Source organism: Equus przewalskii, chromosome 2, assembly GCF_037783145.1.
Source record: "Equus przewalskii isolate Varuska chromosome 2, EquPr2, whole genome shotgun sequence".
NCBI lineage: Eukaryota > Metazoa > Chordata > Mammalia > Perissodactyla > Equidae > Equus > Equus przewalskii.
Genome location: NC_091832.1, coordinates 23,777,136 through 23,798,845, shown reverse-complemented (window position 1 = coordinate 23,798,845; position 21,710 = coordinate 23,777,136). Strand labels below are relative to the sequence as shown.

At 47.0% G+C, this 21,710-nt stretch overlaps 1 protein-coding gene and 1 long non-coding RNA gene across 5 annotated transcripts in view; one reads left to right on the top strand and one right to left on the bottom strand.

The window, feature by feature from the left end:
• Positions 1–10,497, top strand: part of AZIN2 (antizyme inhibitor 2) — a 35,245-nt gene extending 24,748 nt beyond the window's left edge. For both annotated transcript variants that reach the window (XM_070595423.1, XM_070595389.1), the window contains 2 exons: positions 6,946–7,160; positions 10,015–10,497. In XM_070595423.1, the coding sequence (XP_070451524.1) occupies positions 6,946–7,160; positions 10,015–10,153 (354 nt within the window). In that variant the 3' untranslated portion in view covers positions 10,154–10,497. The remainder of the gene's footprint in view (positions 1–6,945; positions 7,161–10,014) is intronic.
• Positions 1,218–15,062, bottom strand: LOC139079623 (uncharacterized). Of its 3 annotated transcripts, none has more exons than XR_011533382.1 (6): positions 13,409–15,062; positions 12,706–12,845; positions 10,324–10,452; positions 5,923–6,101; positions 1,817–2,036; positions 1,218–1,479 (listed from the first exon to the last, which is right to left on the bottom strand). It is a non-coding gene; the product is annotated as an uncharacterized lncRNA (long non-coding RNA). The 3 variants fall into 3 exon arrangements; XR_011533380.1 differs by having other exon boundaries at positions 5,923–6,028; positions 12,706–12,831; positions 13,409–15,051; XR_011533381.1 differs by having other exon boundaries at positions 5,923–6,028; positions 13,409–15,016.
• Positions 15,063–21,710: the final 6,648 nt, after the last annotated feature.

Below are 21,710 nucleotides of genomic sequence, written 5' to 3'. Positions count from 1 at the left end.
GAGCTGAGAGGGAACAAAATTAGTAGCTGCCAGAGTTAACAGAAACAATGGGAGAGAGGAATACATATTCTCAGACTCAGGAAACCCAATAGACCAAATACGTTACCTAAAAATAAATCCACACCCAGACAACATATCAGTGAAGCTGAATACCAAAGACAAAGAGAAGGTCTAAAAACTAGTGAGAGAAATGAGACAGAAGAATATCTCTAGACGGATGATAGACTTACACCTTATTTTTCTCCCATAACAATGAAAGGCAGAAGATAGTGGAATAACAGCTTCAATATATCAACCTAGAATCTTATATCCAGCAAAACTGTTTTTCAAGAATGAGTATGAAGTATAGGCATTTTCAGACAAGTGAATACTGAGAGACAATTTCACTACCGGAAATTCTAAAGGATGTGTTTCAGGCATAAGGAAAATGATTCCAGATGGATAGGCTGAGTTGCAAGAAGGAATGGTGAGCAAAGATAGATAAATATGTGGGTAAACCCAAAGAATCATTGACTGTCACCACCACCACTACCAACAACAATAACATCTAATTTATGGGGTTTAAAAATAGGTTGTAGTTATGACTAGCTTCTGCTGTGAGTAGCAGATCCAAAATTCCATGACTTGAACAAGATGTTGAGGTTTACTTCACTCTCATGCAAATGTCTGGATTGAGGCAATTCAGAGCTGGTGTAGTGGTTTCATAGTCACATGGAACCATAAGGCTTCCAGCCGTACCTATTTCTAGGTGTCACCTACATCATGGTAGGTACAAATGGAAGCTCCAGCTATTATAGGAAAGAATAGGTGAAGTCCATGTGCCAGTTGTCTTTTAAGGGAATTTCCTGAAAGTAGCCACATAATATTTATGCTTCTATCCCATGACCATAACTAAGATCTTAGTCCCATGGCCATAACTACCTGCAAGGAAAATTTGGAAATACAGTCTTTATCCTAAGTGCACATGCGTTCAGAAAAAATTGAGGGTTGGAATTGCTGGGGTAGGCAGCAAGCAGCCTCTGCCACAAATAAGACAGAATAAACCACTCAAGAGCAATAGAATGTAAGTTGGGAGGTACAGTGGCCAAGTTGGTGTTCTAAGGTCTTGAGTTGTTTGAGAGGAAGGTAAAGATATTGATTAATTTTAGACTTTAAGTTAGGCATGCATGTTAAATGTAAATGTCTAGAGTAACCACTAAAATAATAGAACTCGATTATACAACTTCCAACACTGAGTTTGTTTTAATTAGTTTAGTTTGGATAGCAGCATAAAAAAACAGACCAGCAAAACATAGTTGACAGCGCAGAAAAGACCCACGCATATCTGGAAACTTGCTTTTGACAGGCCTTGCAAAGCAGATCACTGGGGACTGTTTAACATGTGACACTAGGACACCTGATGGTCCAGACGCAAAAAATGACATTGGCTCCTTATCTCACACCGTCCATGAATATAAATTCCAGAAACCAACACAGGACCTTGAAATAGGGAAGAACAGTGAAGAATGTCTTACAAACCAAAAAGGAAAAGACTGATGTTTGTCTACATTAAAACGAAGAGCTTCTGTTTGTGTGTTAGTGAAAGTAAAGAGGTCATCATAAACTGAGAAAAACAGTGAAACACATATATAATTGATAAGGGATTAGCAGACAGAATGTACGAAGGATTGTTTAAAAAGAAAGAGACGAATAAGAGTCTTAAGAAAATAAGCAAAAAAAGCAATGCGAAGTAGAAAGCAATCGAAATATGGGCAAAAGGATTTAACAGCCAGTTCACAGAAGAGGAAAGCCACAGAGAAAACGAAAAGGTGCTCACCTCATTGGTTTTTGCTTTGTTCTTTTTAGATCGGCACCTGAGCTAACATCTGTCGCCACTCTTCTTTTTTTCTCCCTCTTCTTCTTGTCCCCAAAGCCCCGCAGTACATGGTTGCATATTCTAGTTGTAGGTCCTTCTAGTTGTGGCTTGTGGGACGCCGCCTCAGCATGGCCTGATGAGTGGTGCCATGTCCGTGCCCAGGATCTGAACCGGCGAAACCCTGGGTTGCCAAAGTGGAGTGCATGAATTTAACCACTCAGCCACAGAGCTGGCCCCTCAACCTCACTGGTAATCAAGGAGATGAAAATGAAAATAAGACACTATTTTCTACCAATTAGTTTAGAGAAAAAAATGAAAAGCATGACAATATCAAGTGTTTGTGAGGATGGAGAGTAGCTGGATCTCTTAGACACTGCAGGATGGACATTGGTTTTCTACTTTGGGAAACAAATTGGCATTCTTCAGATAAAGTTAGATGTGTTTATACCCTCCCTCCCAGCAAGTTCCTAGGTATGTATTGTAAAGAAACTCTTGGCATGTGTGTTTGAAGAGTTATATCAGAATGTTCACAGGGGCAATTTTTATAATATAAAACATTGGAGACAATGCTAATGTTGCTGTAGGTTAATAGATAAATAAATTACAGGGTATTCCATACAATGAATTCTATGCAGCAAATTGTGAATGACGGCTATATGCATCAGTTGGATGAATCTTGGAAATGTGAGTTTCAAGAAAACAAAAGAACAAGCTACAGCGATTGCATCCTTTATAATGTCATTGATATAAGTTTCAAAAGTATGCAAAACTAAATACTATATTGTTTAGGGTTAGGTATATTTGTGTAAAACGAGAATAATGAAAATAAGATTCAAGATAATGGTTACGTCTGAAGGGGTTAGGGTGGGCCACACAGGGGGTTTCAAAGATACCGAAAATTTTGTATTTCTTTAGCCGGGTGGTAGGTACATAGATAGTCATTTTATTGTTATTTTTTTATCTTACACATGATTCAGATTCTCTTTTGTATGAATTAAATATTTAACAAAAAATTGAGGCTGTCATCATTGCTTATGAATATTCTTTGTTAGGTTCACGTTTCTTCTTTTATTGCACTGTTTCTAACATTTAGGAAAATATCTTGGGGATTTTAATTAGTAGTGGCTTATTTAATCTATTCACTGAATTGGGGAGAATTCTCTGTTTTGCTTTACTAAGTTTTTCCAGCTAGGAGAGGGTAGAGGTCTTGCATTTTCTTTCTCCCATGAACCTTTTATTATTTTCTTTGAATAAGTATTATTGTGACCCAAGTACCTCTAAGAATTTCATAACTTAATGTGTTCATTTCTGTTGTGAGAGGAAACAATTGCCTGTGTTTCCGAGCTAAGATGCTGGCTTACACGCTGAAACTCACTGATTTCCCATAACTACTTCCCTCCCCTTTGGATTTTCCAGGTGGGCAAACCTTATCTGTAACGTAATACTTTATTTCTTCATTTTCTATATATTATACCTTTTGGTTTTTTTTTTTTCCTAATAGCTCTTGCCAGCATTTCTCATGATATATAAAATAGGAATGATGACAGAAAGCTTCAGACTCGGAGTCAGAAGAATTGAGTTTGAGTCCTGACTCTGTCATATAGTAGCTGAGTCACATTAGGCAAGTTACTCAATCTCTCTGAGCCTTGTTTCTCTCGTTTCTTCATCTGGAAAACGAGGGGGCTAAACTTTAATTACTCAGGTTGCTTCTGGTTCTGAGATGAGGCCATTCTAGCGTACCTCCATTAAGTTAGAGTTGGCTCCTTATTTTAAATAGTCTCTCTTCATCGTGGGGTTTGGTTTTGTCCGTAGTTTTAATCAAGAATAGACGCTATAGGTTATTGAATGCCATGTTGACATGTATTGGGAAAATTACATTTGAATTGTAGATCTCTGTTTTGCATATTATGACAAAGCTGGTGGTCGGCTTGCTTGTATTGCCCCTGACTTCCGTTTAGACATAAATTATCTGATCATTGAAGGCGGTTTTTTGAAAATAAGTGTGGATTTGGTTAGCTAAGGTTTCATTTTGGATTTTGGCCTGTATGTTCACAAGTCAGATTTTGACCATAGGTTTTTGTTCTGTTTTCTTTTTTCCTTTTTCTGTGCTGCCCTTGTTTGTTCTCCTTTTTCCTTTTAAAGTACTTTTGTACGATTTATGTAGTACGGGAATTACTGATTTATTCTTTAAAAGCTGGGGAGTTATTTAGGGACTCCATCAGGGCCATGTGCCACTTTAAATGTTTGCCCTGTGTCTTCTGTGGATGTGCTCACATAGTGGGCCTCTGGGACAATGGCAGCCAGTCGGTGCAGCTAGAAGCCCCCTGGTCTGGGACCACTCAGAGTTGTGCTACTAACTTCCTCCAGAACCTGGAGCAGGTCACTTCCTCTCTCTGAGTCTTCTCTTCTGTAAAATGGAAATTGCAGCTGCCTCCCCGGTGAGGCCTGGAGTAGTGGTGGGCATGCTTTGTCAACTAGGAAGCCTCTGCCCTCTCACACAGAGGGGGGCCTAGTAGCAGACTGAGCATCTTATATTTTTACAGGTGCATGTCCATTTCCACTTAGTTTTTGGAGTAAATGCCTCACACGTGCCTTGTAAGAGACTCACAAGCCTGTCGTCACATGCTTTTGGAATATTTATTTTACAGATTCCTTGTTTTTTTTCCCTGAGGAAGATTGGCCCTGAGCTAACACCTGTGCCAATCTTCCTCTGTTTTGTATGTGGGTCACCACCACAGCATGGCTGATGAGTGGTTTAGGTCCATGCCTGGGATCCGAACCTACGAACCTGGGCCACCAAAGCAGACCATGCTAAACTTAACTGCTAGGCCACAGCGCTGGGCCCTTGCAGATTCTTTTTTTAAAAAGGTAATAGCTTTAAATAGTAAAAGGGTAGCTTTGCATTATTTCCTGTGAAGTTTTAAAACCTTTTCTTCCCCACCAATTTTTAACTTATGCCACTAATAAGAAGTGAGAGAACCCTAACTTATAACTCAATGGTGCTGTTTCTTTTTACTTTATTGTGGAAGAAGCTTGAAATCTGTTTTCTTGAGGATCCTCGTGGATACATTTATATAGCATTCCCTCCCAAATCTTTAAAAGTTAGCTTAATGTTTTTTAACAAATGGACATAAGGGAAATAATTCAGAGCAATCGAGATTAATTTCACTCATTAACAGAAAGCTTGTAGACAAGAATGTTTGGTCATGTGAACGAGGATGTATTTGTTGGTCTCTTCCTAGAATGGGAGCTTCATGAGCATAGGACCTTGTTCTTTTGTGTTTGCTGCTGCATCCCTGGCTCCTAGTCAGGACCTGGCACATAGTAGGTGCTCAATAAGTGTTAATTGAATGAATGAATGAACGAATATAGGATAATTCTCATTCTTGATTTTAATAATGTGTGCATCTTTTTCTTTATTAATGAGACTAATGGCTTATTAATTAACTTTTTGTCAAATGCTTGAACATTATTTCTGCTTATGAAGTTTGTGACTTTTCTTTCTCAATTTTACTCATTCCTGGTGCTGGTAAGGTATTGAAACACCTTTCCTTTTCCCCTATTGGTCTTCTCCACTGCCTCGTTCTAGGCTTTCTGGACGGCTTCTATTCCTCCCTTCCTCCCTCCCTCCCTTTCTCCTTCCCTCCTTCTGTCCTTCCTTCCTTCTTTCTCTTTCTCATCACTCATGTATTTCTCATTCATTCACTTAAAAGATATTATTCAAAAAAGCACCTACTCTGTGTTCTAGACTGCTAGGCAGGGAGGAGATGGGGTGAACAAGATGGTCATGATCTCTGGGCTCATGGAATTTATAGTCTGACATGGAAGACAGCCCTGAGCAGATACATTTCACAAAGATCAAAGTATAAATTATGGTAAATGCTCTGGAGGCAAAGCTTGTGGGAACATGGAGCTTTAGCAAAGGCTTCCACGAGGCTGTTTTAGGTAAGATCTAAAGGGAAATTAGGAGGTGGCAGATTTGGGTCCTCAGGGAACAGCATGGGGGGAGCTTGGATGTGGGGGAAGGGAATCAGGGTTCCCTGGGGAGCCCAGAGCACCTGGTGTACCTGGAACATGGTGAGTCAGCGGAGGGCGGAGGGCGGGGCCTCTGAGGGCATAGTCAGGACCCGCTCGCATCCATCTTTCAGTCATGACTCTTCCTCTGGGACCTGCCTGGGAGGATCCGGTACTGTGACAAATTGCACTGATATCTTGGTTGTCCGCAAATGGTCTGTGTTACAGATTTCTTTTCCGGATTTTGAAGAAAAAATTTAAGATTTTAAGAAAAAATTTAAAATTTTATGTAACTGGTAGTTGTGTCTTTCAGCAAGTCACTTAACCTCTCAGAGCCTCAGTTTCCCTGAAAGGAGGAATTATGCCCATCCCGTGGGGTCCTCTGTGACCTCTCCCAGGTCACCCTGTGACTATCTGCTGGAGGCCCATCTTCCTCGCCAGAGTGAGGGCCCGAGGGAGGGTGGGTCTAACTCACCTGTGTACGTCTGGCCCCTGTGCCTGGCCAGGGAGACCTTCACAGAAAGGGGAGTCCCAGGGCCAGGCCCAGAGGACAAGCTGAATTTGAGGAAGGCGGAAGGGCTGCGGAGGTGTGGACACACCCAGGGTCTGGAAAGTGGGCGAGACGCCAGTGAAGACTGAAGCCGAGAGGTGACAGCAACAACAAGAACAATAATAACCATAGTGCCAACTTACTGGGCCCTGGCTGTGTGTCAGGTACTGTTCTAAACGCTCTACCTGTACTCATTTATCCTTTCTGTAATGCTAAGAGGTAGGTGCTATAATTATTCCCATTTTACAAATGAGCAAACTAAGGCACAGAGGGATAAAGCACCTTGCCCAAGGTCACACAGCTAGCAAGTGTTGGAGCCTGGATTTAAGATCAGGCTTTGTGGCTTCAGAGTGTAAGAGGCAATGAATGTAGAGAAGTGGGAGGGCCTTAAATGCCAGGCCAGGAGACCCATCCAGTCTTTATCCAATTGGCTATGGAGCCTTGGAAGGCTTGCGAGGGAGGCAGTGCTGAGGCTGTGCGCAGAATGCCCAGGAGAGCTGAATGTGGCCATCCCTCCCTCCTGCAGAAACCATCCACGGAGCAGCCCCTGTACAGCAGCAGCCTGTGGGGCCCGGCGGTCGATGGCTGTGACTGTGTGGCTGAGGGCCTGTGGCTGCCGCAACTACACGTAGGGGACTGGCTGGTCTTTGAACACATGGGCGCCTACACCGTGGGCATGGGTTCCCGCCTCGGGGAGACCCAGACCTGCCACGTCACCTATGCCATGTCCCGTTTGGCCTGGTAAGGGGGCCCTGCTGGGAAACGGAGGAGGGGAGGAGAAGGGAGCAGCCTGGGCAGAGACAATGAGGGAAAGCTGAGACCGAGCTGCCCTTGAGAAACGTGGAGCCCCGTGAGACGCAGAGAGGAAGGAGGCACTCCTGATAATACTGGGTGGCGGGGTGGGCTGCGCAGGCTTAGAGCTCTCCCTGAGGCCCAGACCTACCTCCCTGAGGAAGCTACAAGGAAGTCAAGCCAGGTGGAGGAATGGGAGCGAGGCAGTAGGAGGTGGGAGGGGGTTCCAGGCAGAAGGAACAGGAAGCAAGCTTGCTGCCTTCAAGAAACTACATGAGGTTGTTCAAGGCTGGAGAGGAAGCAGGGCTGGATGTGGGAAGGGCCTTGAAGGCTCGGTGAAGGGCTCTGAGCCATGGGAAACATGGACTAGTCTGAAGCAGGGTGACAGGGTCTGATCTGGATTTTGGGAGGACCACTCTGGCTTCTGTGTGGAGTGAGGGAGGACAAGGGTGGATGTGGACAGAGCTCACCAGTCCAGTGGCTGCTCTGTGACCCAGGAAAGACGCCTGCTCACTGAGCCTGGGTCTTCCCAGCTAGAAAATGAGAATAACACTCGCCCTGCTCGCCTCACCAGGCTAGCGCTGGGACCCAGTGAGGCGAGAGGAGGGCAGACAGAAAGAAGTCACCTTGGTTGAACCCTCTGTCAGGCATCTCATGATTACTTCCCCTCACCCACACAAAACTCTGTGGGACCAGTGTTATCACAAACTGAGAGGTCACTTGCTTGAGGTCACACAGCTGGTCAGTGGCGAAGAACCCCCGTTGGGGGACTGGGGAGACGGCTACCGAGCGCAGAGCAGAGGGAGAGGCTTTTGTGCTGGGCCTCAGGAGTGAGTGTAGCCTGTGTCTGAGGGACACGTGGGTGCTTGAGGGCCCCCCAGGAACAATGCTACCAAACCCCAGGCCTGACAGGGCTCAGTATCCATCTCATTTCATTCATGGGGTCAACACACCTTTGTTGTTTCTACTCCCTGCAGGAGTACGAGACAGGCTGAGGCTGCCATTTGACATCGGGGGTCTTTGATCAAGGCCTAAAGAACAAACTTACAAAGGCAACCACACGCAGGCTTCCTTATCCCATCCTGGCTCCATCACAGCAGACGGGCGGGGGAGGGTGCAGGGAACAGTGGCCCCCATTACTAGGAACAACATGTTCTGATGTACTGAAACGGCCTTGTCAAAAAACTCCCCATATCAAAGGAGCTTCATCAAAACATCCTGCCTTAGTGCCTGGCTCTGTGCCGGGCCCTAGGGGGTATGAGAGCATCTAAGACAGAGCGAGCGAGGTGCAGACCTGCACACACAGACACTGGCATAGAGAGTGCAGAGGTCAGTGGGGAGGGAGGGACAGCAGACCAGGAAGGGGTGGTCAGGGCTGCTTCTCATGAGGTACCACCTGATGGGTAAGGGGAGGTTAGGCAGGCACAGGAGGGCCAGGCAAGCTGACAGGAGGGTGGCCCGGGCTGAGAGGTGTGGGGTCTTGAAAGAGTCCAGTTCATTTGAAGAAATGCTCTGGCTGGCTGGAGTGGCATGTGAGGGAAACTGGATCAAGAAGAACCTTGGAGGCCCAGACTGGACTTGATCTTGAAGGCAGCAGGGAGTCACTGAGGGGTTTTAAGAAACTGGACCAACTCATTTTGAAAGATAAGGAGACAGACAGAGGGCGCTTGGCCTGGAGGGCCTTCCACCTGGAAGGGAACAGCCCGACTGGGCTCTGTGCAAAGATACTGACTACTGACTTGCTGTCAAATTGTGCACATCAGCAAAGAGGGAGGCCTTCCTGCAAGTGCGAGACTGGAAAGCGCAGGCCCGAGAGTGGAGAGACGCCGCTGGCGACTCAAGGGCAGAGATTTGCCTTTTGGAAAAGATGAACCTAGGCCAGAATGGTCTGGAGGAGGCAGGAGCAGATCAGGGGAACTGCAGACGGCGGCGGCAGTGGGAGTGGAGAGAAGTGGGTACCTGTGAGGATGTTCAGGAGCTGGGCTTCTCAAGGATTGACTGGGTGCGGGAACAAGATTCCCGGCTTGTGGCTAGAGCAGCTGAGCAGATGACAGAGCCATTTATCAAGATGGGCAGGCAGGAAGAGAAACAGTTTGTAGGATTTTTTTTTTTTTTCGAGGAAGATTAGCCCTGAACTAACATCTGCCAATCCTCCTCTTTTCACTGAGGAAGACTGGCCCTGAGCTAACATCCGTGCCCATCTTCCTCTACTTTATATGTGGGATGCCTACCACAGTATGGCTTGCCAAGCAGTGCCATGTTCACACCTGGGATCCGAACCAGCAAACCCTGGGCTGCCAAAGTGGAACATGCGCACTTAACCGCTGCACCACTGGGCCGGCCCCCTGTAGGATTTTTTGAGGGAGCCAGGAAATGAATTTTGTTTTAAGTCCTAAGCCTGGGGGATGAAGAACGTGGGCTTTGGAGTAAGAGAGTTGGGTTGAATCCTAGTTCTACCACCTTCTAGGGATGTGACGTTGGACAGGTCACTTCTCTCTGAGTCTCAGTGTCCTCATCAGTAAATTGGGGCGATAATGCTGCCCTTTCAGGGTTTGGGGAGGATACGATTAGATAATGTAAGTCAAGTGCCTGGCACAATGTCTGCCATGGAGTAAGGGCTCCATAACTGCGGCTTCCTCTCCCTTGTTGTGGGGTGGACTACGGGGGAGAAGAGAGCAGTGGAGGAGGCGGGGTCAGCAGGCCTTACCCACTCGGGCCCTGGGCTGGGCTCTGGGGCTCAGGGGAGAACTTCTGGCCTGTGGGCCCCATGCTGGCTGCTTTCTGTGGCCCTCTCTCCCTGCAGGGAAGCACTTCGAGGGCAGCTGCTGCCTGCAGAACAGGACGAGGACACCGAGGGTGTGTGCAAGCCTCTGTCCTGTGGCTGGGAGATCACAGACACCTTGTGCGTGGGCCCTGTCTTCACCCCGGCGAGCATCATGTGAGCGGGCCCGTTCTCCCCCCGAGAACCCCAGCGGGGCCGCAGAGATGCCTCTGGGAGAGGTGGGGAAGGCAGCGAGCAGGGGCACCCTCTGGCCAGGACTCTGGTGCCTGCTCTGCTGCCCCCCACACTCCACCTGTAGTGTTTCTGCCCTGTAAATAGGACCAGTCTTACCTCGCTGTAGTTCAAGTATGCAACATAAATCCTGTCCCTTCCAGCTGTGTCTGCCTCCTCTGCAGCGCAAAGGGCCTGGTCAGCCAGGTATGGGGGTGTCCTTGGGGTCTCCCTTGGTCTCCTTCTCACCTTTGTAAATATGAAGCAAATAAACATTTAGGTTTTTTAATACTACAGTGGAATCTGGCAGTTCAATTCACAAAGCAGCCTGGGTTAGGCCAGGGGTGAGACTTTCCAGCCTACACTGATGACCCCATGCCATCTGCTGCAGTCCTGAGCCAGCCGCAGTGTGGGCATCTCGGGGCACTGGCACCCAGCTTCTCTGACTCATCTCTCTCCTCTGCACAGGCCTCCATGTCTGGCATCACGAGGAAGGGGGAGCTGCCAGGGGTTGAGGTGGGGGTCAGAGTTGCCTCCCTTCAGCCCTGGAGCCGCAGCTCATGACTGGTGAGGGGCCTCTGTGTGAACCCAACACCCAGCCTAAGGCCTGGCCCAAAGTGGGGGCAGTCGGGTATTTGACACAGCTTCAGACAGTCATAGCAAGGACGAAGAGCAAAGAGCTGGGTGTCAGGGAGGTTTTGAGGAGACCTTGCACCCTAACTGTCCTTGCAGGCCCATAAGGCAGTAAGAGTAGTGCAAACACGAGGTGGGTGGTTTTGCCCCTTCAGGCAGGGACTGTCAGAACAGAGTTGGCCATAGAGTCTTGCCGCATCCAGCGCCATGGGCCCCAATGCTGATGTCTCTCGGACTGGCAGTTCTTTGTCAGGACAAAGGTTCCTTCACACTCCTACGGTTCCAAGCTATGCACCTGGGTGTTTGAGCTGCTCAGCAAAGGAGTTCAGATTTTAGAGTTCCCCCAGCGTTATAGGGGATCGGAAAGATTTTTCTTCTGCAATTAAAAAAAATTGAGATAGAATTCACATGCCTTAAAATTCACTCTTTCAAGTGTAGAATTTAGTGGTTTTAATATCTTCACAGGGTTTGTGCAGCCATCACCACTATCCAATTCTCAAACATGTTCATCACCTCAAAAGAAACCCAGTGCCCATCAGCAGTTACTCCCTTTCCCCTTCCTTCAGTCCCAGGCAACCGTGAATCTACTTTCCATCCTAGTGGATCTGCCTGTTCTGGACATTGCACCGTGCTTGTTATCTCTTCACTTGAGCTTCTCTCTGGGTAAGCCTGGTACAATGTGGGTTTTTCCCCAGACCACCAAGCAATTCTCCAACACCAGCTGGGTGTCCTACATTTCAGCTCAATTCGGACACTATCTGCCTGGAGATAGTTTCAGACTGCACAGGTTAAGGGCTCAGTCCTACAAGACTCCCTCCCTCCTTCAGATGCCAATCACCAAGTCCAGGTTGTCCCCTGTGCTTCTGATCCATGGGCTATAGATCGGAGGTTCCAACAACCCCCTCCTTGGGTTCAATTATTTTGCTAGAGCAGCTCGCAGAACTCAGAGAAACATCTTACTTACTAGATTACTGGTTTATTACAAAAGGACATAACCCAGGAAGAGCCAGAAGGCAGAGATGCATGGTGCAAGGTAGGGAGAAGGGGCCTGGAGCTTCCAAACTCTCCCCTGCGTGCCACTCTCCCAGCTCCTCTGTGTGCTCACCAACCTGGGAGCTCTAGGTTTTTACGGAGTTTAAACCCTAGGTTTAAAACCCTGTCCTTTAGGTTTTTACGGAGGCTTCAATACACAGGTATGATTGATTAGATCATTGGCCACTGGTTATTGCACTCAATCTTCAGCCCCTCTCCGCTTGCTGGAGGTTGAGGGATGGGACATAACAAAAGACACCTTTATTGCTCTCGTCACTTAGGAAATTCCAAGGATTTTAGGAGCTCTGCGCTAGGAACGGGGATGAAGACCAAGAACATAGTTCTTATTATAAAGCATGATATCACACCTGGCCCCCCTGTTTCAGTCTCTCAGCCAGGCCTGGGTCCTACACGTGGCTTTGAGGTCCTCTAACGAGGCAATGTGTTCTGAGTGAACTAGGCGCTTGCCAAAGCAGATGTGTCTCCGTTTTCCAGGCTGGGCCTCGTGTTTGATACTTTGACAACAGATAGGCTGAAAGCTCAGGACACTACGGGGCTCAGAGAGCAATCAGAAAGGGTAACTCTACTGCCCGTTATTATCCATGCAAAGCCACGTTTTACATATTACCACACTGGGCTCAGCCCTCCATCAATGAGACTATTTCTGAGACTTCTTCCATTTCCATGCCCAAGCAGATCTGGACTCACTCATGCTTTTTCTCGGGGGGTGAGGGGCAAACACAGGTTTTTCTGCTGGAACTGGGCATCTGCTTCCAAAGGTGGCAGGTGCCCTGCGAACACAGCTGGCCACAGTGAGAGCCAGCCCTATCTCATTACCTTGTCTGAAGCAGGTTCACTGGGGAGAGTCCTCTGTAGCTTTTTAAAGTGACAGCAGCTGGTATGGAGTTTGAACAGATTTCTCACTGGAGCCTGTGTGCCTTTGGAGCAGACGCATGACAGGACCTTTGAAGAGATAACTGAAAGTATATTCAAAAGGGGCAGAGGGAGGAGACCCGGTGGGCTGCTGGTAGCATGCACTTCCTTCATCCCCCAGCCTGGTTAAGGCAAGCCCAGCTAGAGAACCTGACGGGGTCTGAGGGACACAAGTTGTCACTTCTGTCAATCCCTGCTCAGGAGGGAAATGCTGGCTCTCTGGGTGTCACCCGTCCCCTAGGAAACCCACCTGCCCAAGCCAGCTCATTCCAGCTGTAAAGGTCCATAGGGGAGGCGACAGGCTGGAAGTTCCCACTCAACCCTTCACTCCATTTTAAATCCTCTTCCTGGCACCTCTGTGATGAGCAGCTAAGCCCATGTGAATTCAACCAGCAAAATTATCCGATACAGCCTCCTAGCAGGCAGGTATCTTTTTGAAACATGAATCCATTCTTGTCAGTCCTCTGCTGAAAATCCTTCAGTTGAGTCCCATCGTGATGCCAATAAAAGCTAAATGGCCTGAGACCTCTGCCCACCTCTCCAACCTCATCTCACGCCGCTCTTCTCTCTCCAGTCTATTGGCCTCTTTTTGGTTCCCCACATTTACCGAGTTCTTTCCTGCCTCTAGGCCTTTGCCCTGGCTGTTCCCTCTGCCTAAGCAGCTCTTCTTCCAGCTTCTCCAGGGCTGACTCATTCTCACCATAAAGGGCTCACCTTCAATGTTGCCTTCTCAGGAAGGCCTTTTCTGAATACCCTATTCAAAGTGGCCTCCCACCTAGTTATGTGAACTCACATTTTACTGGAATTAGATTCTAAGGACAATATTTAAGGCAAGAAACACCATGCAAAAATGATCACTGAAAATCCCTTAGAAAGCTATCAGATTGGAGGCAGTGCATCATTCTCCTCTTTCTGTTCCTCCAACATGCCCGACACATTTCCTTATAAACCCCCAAAGCTCCATGATCTCTTTCCCTCACCCCTTCAGGTCTTTGCTCAAATGTCACCTTCTCAGTGAGGCCTTCCTGACCACCAGCTTCTTAAAAACTGTAACACTCCCACCCCAGCATTCTATCATCCCCTTCATAGTCGTACTTCCCCCTCCCCATAGCTCAGCATCACCATACTATACATTCCATTTAGAATTAAGCTCTTAAGGGCAGAGATTTATGTTGTTCACTGCTGTGTCCTCAGTGCCTAGACCACTGCCCTACACATGGATGTCCAATAAATAACTGTTGAGTGAAGGAATCTTTCAGGTCTCAGCTTGGGCATCTCTCCTTTGTCTCTTACTCTATGCCTTCGTTAGGTACTGCTTCTCTGAGCTTTCACAGCATCCTGTATTTAACCATATTAAAGGACTGCTGGTCACAATGTAGCGTAATTTTTCTACTTGTCCTCCTGCAAATCTGTTAATTCCATAAAGACAGAGAGCGTTTCTTCCATTTGCCAATGTGATCCAAAGCCTGGGTTTGTACTTGGCACAGACTAAGGGCTTAGTGTCTTCTGAATAAACTAGTCTTGGAGGCTGTGGGGTACCCCTAAATTCCAAGGTAGGGGTAGTATCTGGCCTCCTCTCCTCAGTTCCTGAACAGCAGCCTAGACCCTGTACAGGGCAGACCACTGACCCGAGTGAACTGGGGGCCCTGTAGGCCACCTCAGGGTTACACTCAGGAAGGGTGCAGGTTGACACAACAGTGAACCTTAGGCGAGGAGGCATATAGGATGCCTCAATAGCTTTCTGCCCTTCCCCTCAGCTGGGTGACCGTAGGCTGATTGCCAGATAAATCACAGGACGCCCAGCTAGCTCTAAACTCAGATAAACAACGGATACCTTTTAGTAAACGTACATGCCTTATACTAAAACATTATTTGTTTAACCAAAATTCAACTTTAACTGGGCGTCCTGCGTTTTATTTGCTAAATCTGGCAACCCCACCCTGGCAAGTCCCTGTCCCTCTCTGGGTTTCGTGTTCCCGATCTGCGGAAGGGGGATATCTCCGTGAGACTAGCTTGCGCAACTCCTCAGGCAGAGCAAAATCCCCCAAGGGGCTACCCCTCCGCTCCGAGAGGCATGTGGGAAGCGCGCTGGTCTTGGAAGACTTTCTGGCTGAGTAAATACTGAGCAAGCCCCTCCGCTGGCAGCTTGTTTTCTCATCTATCTGACCGCCTCGCGGAAACTTTATCGCTCGACCTCCACCCCCTAGAATTCTCCATCACATCCCGCAGTCTCCGCGGCCGTGGATTTCCGGCGTCGTGACGTCACTTCCGTGTCGGAGAACCTCCTAGGCTTCGAGCCACGCGCTCTCGCGCCCTCTGCCGGCCCGGAGGAGGGGCTGACTTTACCAAACGGAAGAGACAGCGGAGTCCATTGGTTGAAAGACGGCTACGCAGCTCCTGACCTCCACCAATGGAAAACCGAGCCTTCGCCTGGGGCGGGGCTCCCACGAGAAAGGGGTCAGCCCGGGACGCAGGCGGCGTGGGAAGGGGACGACCTGTCTGCCGGGGTAGAGAGGGCTGAAGGAACACCGGAAGTGCGCTCCTTGTCCACCAGTTACTTCCGCTTCTACTTCTGAAGTAGCAGGATCCTAGAGTAAAAGGGCCTGAGGGCTGTACGTTTCTAGGGGATTCGTCTCCAGTGTCCTCCCCGTCCATTTCATACCCGAGAGGAGACGCCTGATGAGTTCACGCATAAAATCAGGGGCTTTGAGCGAATTCTTGACTTCCAGGCCAAAGTGTTTCACATTTTAAACTAATAAAGGGTACTTGCTGTGTGCCATTCCTTGCCCTCGCCCTTCACTTGGATTATTTCGTTTAATCCACACAAGCCTGTGAAGTGGATTATGACACAGACTCCGACCCCTCACTGCCTGTGTTGGAATCCTGGTTCTGCCAGTCGTTACCTGTGTTTCCTGGTGCAAGTAACTCCCTGCGCCAGTTTCGGCATCTGTAAAATGGAATAATAGTACCTACCTCTTACCATTGTCCTAAGGATTAAATAAATTAACATATTTAAAGTGCTTAGAATGGGACTTGACTATGGTAACCATAGTAACCACTTAAGTTATTTCCATCTACAGATTAGGGAAGTGAGGCTAGATATGAAACAACTTGCCCAGAACAGATAGTAACTAGCGAAGACAGATTGGGAAGCATCTCTGTCTACTCTGGAGGTTCCTCTCAACCGCTCTTCCCACCCAGCCCTCTTCCTATGCTTAGAGGAAGCCTATGGTGACCATAATTGCCTTTACAGCAGCATATGTGTTTATTTGGTAGAACTCTATTATCAAATGGCTCTTCTCTGGGCACTTTAATAACTCCAGTTAAGATGGTGAGGCTCTATTTGTTCTGTACATCTCCAATTGAGACCGTGAAGCTCCGAGATCCATCTCCTGCTAAATCCCATTGATGTAAAAATCAGCAGAAATGAATTTCTGGACATGTCAAATTTTGAGATCCTGTGAGATATCTAAGTGGAAATAAGTACGATTTGGTGTGGTAAGTGCTGTGTTAATGGAAAGCACAGGGTGCCCAAGGTAGTTCTGATTAGAAGTAGACGTAACTGCCTGCTAGGGTTAGGAAGGACTTGGCAGAAGCCAGGGGCCTTGACGGATGAGTAGGAGTTGGCTGGGTAGGAAAGTCTGAGGAGTTAGAGGGGAGCATTCCAGACCAGAGGAATGGTGTGTACAAGGGAATAGTGGTGTGATCATTCAGAGTCCCTTCTTGGGAACTGCAGTACAGGATGGAAGATGAGAATGAAATGGAGATTGGAGCATATTATGGAGGATTATGTCCTGGAGGTATCAGCAAGTCATCAAAAGTTCCTGAGCAGGGGAGAGAAGTCAGCTTTGTACTTAAGATGCCTCACTAGGAGGCAGTGAAGAGGGTGTGGTAGGCAGTCCTTAAGATGTTCCCAATGATCCTGCACCCCAGTATTCACACCCTGGTGTAATTCCCTCCTCTTGAGTATGGACTGGGCTTATTGATTCCATTCTAATGAACAGAGTATGTTAGAAGTGATGGGTTGTCATTTCTGAGATTAGATTACAAAAAGACTGTGATTTCTATCTTGAGTGCCCTCTCTTGCTCTCTCATACTCGCTTTTAGGAAAGACATCTACCGTGTTGTGAGCTGCCCTATGGAAAAGCCTATGTGCCAAAGAACTGATGTCGCTGTCCAAGAGCCAGCAAGTACTTGAGAACTTCTAACAGCCACATGAGTGAGCCTGGAGGGGCATCTTCCGCTAGACGAGCCTTGGATGACTGTGGCCCCAGCCAACACCTGATGGCAGCCATATGAGAGACCCTGAGCCAGAGGTACCCAGCTAAGCCACACCCAGATTCCTGACCCATAGAAACTGTGAGATAATAAATGTTTGTGGCTTTAAGTCGTAACATATTTTTAAGGTTATTTGTTATACAGCAATAAATAACTAATAGAGAGGGATTAGAATCAAAGAGAGAAACCAGGGAGACTAGGAGGAGAAAGTTGTTGCAGGCTAGGGAAGAGATGATGAGAATCTGAATTGAGGCAGAGGCTGTGGTGATGAAGGGCAGAGGACGAATTTGAGATATATCTAGAAAAAGAATCGAAGACATTTGGCGGTGGGAGTTGGTTGTGGGAATGAGGGAGAAGGCAGAGGAGAAAACAATGCCAATGTTTGGTAACATGGGGGATGGTATTAGCTAGATCTGCCAGCATGCAGGTCACTGAGGATGAGTTTAAAAAGTATCTCCTTGAGATTTCTGGCAACAAGAACTTAGAAAAAACAAGCAGACTCTAGGTTGGACAAAGAGAAAACAGCCACTGTTGTCTGGGAAAGAAATACTGCAGAAAAATAGAATCAAGGAAGTAAGAACTGGAGGGAACTCTCTTCCCTGAGTTAGATTTACTTGTCAAAGTGTATGGTGTCCCATACACTCTCCTCTTCATCCAATCATTCATTCAGCAAATATTTACTAAGTGCTTTCTCTGTGCTTGTCACTGTTCCAGGCATGGGGGACACAAAAGTGAGCATAAAAGTCCCTTGCCTTTATGGTGTTCATATCTTAGTTGTGGGAAGAGAAACAAAATTTTTGGCTTCTGGTGGTCACTCTCTTACATATTGCTTTTGCCTTAATCTTTAATGATTTCAACATACACAGTGATGATCCTTCCAACCATTGTCCTCTCAGTTTCTTGACCTCCTTCAAAGATCTTGTCCCCTCTCTACCTCAGCCACTCACTCCCATGGTCATACTCTAGACCCTGCCATGAATCTAATTCTATATGCAACCTCTCCTGTCTTTCCAGTTATACTCCCTCTTATTCTAACTCCATCAATCCTTCAACGCCAGAAACTGAAATCTAGTAATCCTACATTTTGCATTGTCTCTCTCCCTGTTAATATCCTCTCTTCTAACTGTATCAGTCAGAATAGACTAGGATACACTGCAGTAACAAGCAACCCTAAAATTTCAATGGCTTACATTTTAAGTCTTAACACGGTAAAGCTTCACACTACTTGAACATTGTATTTCAACAGGGGTCTCTGCTTATCATAGTCAGAAACCCAAGCTGATTGAAAAGTCATCATCTCAAATAATGCTGGTCACTACGCCAGAGGGAAAAGAGAACTCTGGAGGGTCTTGTTGGCAATTAAATGCTCCAGCTAGGATCTGTTATCATCTGGTCGGCCAGAACCAGTCATATGGCCATACCCAACCTCAAGTGGACAGTGCATTTTTACCCAAAGTCCAGATGTGAGGTAGAGGGGGTAGGGTGAACTGGAATGTTTATGGACAGGACTTAAAGATTCCTATGCCAGCTTAAATGCCATGGCCAATCTTTATACTTACTCCCTTGTGTTCACACTCAACTCCTTGCCTTTTTCATTTGTTGTTCTCTCTTAGCAAAACCGCAACCCTGGTTAAACACAACTCTCCACCTTCACCCAAGCAGCTGAAATTACTGCCCTTCTCAGAGTTGCCAACAAGTTCCCAGGATAGGACCTCAGCCTACCCTAGGTTGGGGGGCACCAATTTTCCTGGCTTTCATACTTCAGGATTGGGGATTAGGTGTGGGCAGGAGTGTTCAGAGAAGACTTTCTTGAGGGAGGAAAGAAACATTTGTTTATCAATCTTCTACTGTGGACCACTTTGTGTGCATAACTATCATGGATTATGCCTTAAAGATTGGGGAGGATTTGCTTCTTTGGTTACCAGAGAGACAAGGGGAAGATATTTGGGATGGGGTGGTAGGGAGGAGATACACAAAGGTGTGGATGTGGGAAATAGCTTTAGTGTGCTGGGGCAACAATGATGATGAGGCAAGTTGCCTTTGCCTACTAAGCGTCTCCTGAATTCAGCTACATCTCAGTATCTCTCCTGCTGCTGCCAAAGTCCATCATCATCATCTTCTCTCATTTGGATTAATCAACTCCTCCTAACTGATACCCCCAGCTCCAGTCTCAACTCCTGTCCAGTCCATATTTTAAGTGGAAGTCAGAGTGATCTTAAAATGAAGTTTTTTTCCTTTTACTTCCTGGTTTGAATCTCTTCAGGAGATGCCCACTGCTTTCAGAATGAAGCCAGGACTTCTTAGCTGATCCTCCACAGCCATGAGTCTCCATCTATGCCGTCCATTATATTAGCCACCAGCTCCTGTGGCTATGGAACACTTGAAATGTGGCTAGTCTGATTTGGGATGTGCTTTAAGTGTAAAATACACCCAAGATTTCAAAGAGGAGAGTGTAAACTATCTCATTAACAACTTTTAAGTATTGACTGCAGACTGAAATGACAACATTTCATATATATTGGGTGAAATAAAATATACTATTAAAATTAATTTTACTCATTTATTTTTACTTTTTAAAAATGTGGCTACTAGAAAATGTAAAATTGTATATGTGGCTCACATTGTACTTATATTGGACCATGCTGACCAAACCTGTATACTCTGCCAGCTTCCTCTCTCTCCATTCCCTTCATTTTAGCTAAAGTTTTTTTCATTAAAAGTAACAGAAACTGACTTTGAAGGGAAATGAAAACTAAAAGTTTGGGGAATTGATGGCGAGGGCCTTCTGAGTCAAAGGAATTGTTAATTAACCAGTCTGGGGTCTCAGCAGCAGAGGTTCACAGACATTAATGTCACTTGGCTCCACTTCTGGGTCTTATGGTCCACATTTCAAATTCCAGGAAGGGAATCTAATTAGCTTGGTTTAAATCAGGTGTGTCTACTTCTGGATCATCCACTATGGTAAGGGAAGAAGGACTCATTTTGAGCCACTTCCTGCACATTTCCCACCCTCGACCCTCCAGCCACTATGTTCCTAAAAGGCAGCATGAGCTCTCTATCCTCTAGGTCAGCAAACTTTTTCTGTCAGGGGCCAGATAGTAAATATTTTATGCTTTGCAAGTCATAGCATCTCTGTCACAACTATTCCACTCTGCTGCATAGAGCAAAAGTAGTCAGAGACAATACCTGAGTGAATGGACATGACTGTGTTTCAATAAAACTTTATATAAAACCAGGAAGTGGGCCATAGTTTGACAACCTCTACACCGTACTTTCTGTCTCCTCTGACTGGACTGTCCTTTCTCACCGGCCTTCCAGCAAGCTCCTAGTCATCCTTCAGGTCTCAGTTTACATGCCACTTCTTGGAAGTTTTCCTTAACCTTCCCCCAATGCTGGTTAGTGGCCTCTTCTCTACGCTCCCACAGATTCCTCTGCTCCATCCACTCACTTCTCATACTCTGTTGTCATTGCTCTGTTGCAATCTCTAGATTACTAGTCTGGGTCTCACTTGTTGTTATAAACCCAGCACCCGGCATGCCTGGCACATGGTACACGCTTGGGTATCATTGGATGAGTGGAAGAAGCCATGAACCTGTGGCTGGCGGACAGTCTGAGCAGACATCCTCAGCTCTCAGGGCAGTGTCAAGAATTCTGGGCTTTAATATTAGCTGCCTGAGACCCACTTCCTCACTCTGTTTCCCCCGTGAATTCCAGAGCTCAGGCAGTATATAGGGGCAAAGGGAGGCTCCGGGCTGGGCAGGTGTCTGGGGCCCTGGCAGTGTCCATGCTATCCAAGCCTTGCCTGGCAGGGGCTTTAGGGCTTTGTTCCCCACAAGAACCAGGTAGTAAGCTGAAACCCCATGGCCTCAGGAAAGAGCAGGCAATGTGAGTGTTTTAAGATATGAGAAGTGGAAAATTCTAAGGACTGCAAGCCCTGGATTATGTGATACGCCACACTCCAACTGGCATGAAACCAGGAGTGCTGTCTTCTAGTTCCTTGAGGAGGACTTCCTGCTCCTTGGTGAGGTTCCCTGTGGAGGCCCCACCAGACCAGGGAAGGGGTGGTGTCCCAGGGAGGTAGGGAAGCAGCATGCAGCCAAGGGCAGCCTTGGTCTCATAGTCACCCAGGACCATAGTTAGAGGGGCTGAAGAATGGGCTTCCTTGACCCAAGGGGTTGGTGAGTAAGGTCCAACAGAACCTGGACAAGGGCACAGGAGACTATGAGGCCAAACAGTGTGGTTGTGGCTTCTGGAAGCTTTATCCAGCTCAGCATATCATCCCTTGTTGCCTTAAGAGAGTAAGGAGAGTTTCTCCTCTTGACTTAAGGATCACATGTCCCACCTTTGGGCAATACAGACCCGACAGGCTTTTCCTGAGTATTGTGCACAAGGAACTAAGAATGAAACAGAAATGGAAGCTCCCTGTCCTTGTGGTTCTTCATTGGCATGCCTGAGCCCCTCATGGGGACAGCAGGCTGGGGTGGGTGGCCTAAGATCGCTGGTGGCATGTCTTCCATAAGATGGAGCTGACAACCAGCAGAGTGGACAAGAAGAGCAGGGCCAGGATGGTGATCACCACAGCCTGCATGTCACCCACGTCTGGCTGAAGGGATGGAGGCATCGGGGCAGGG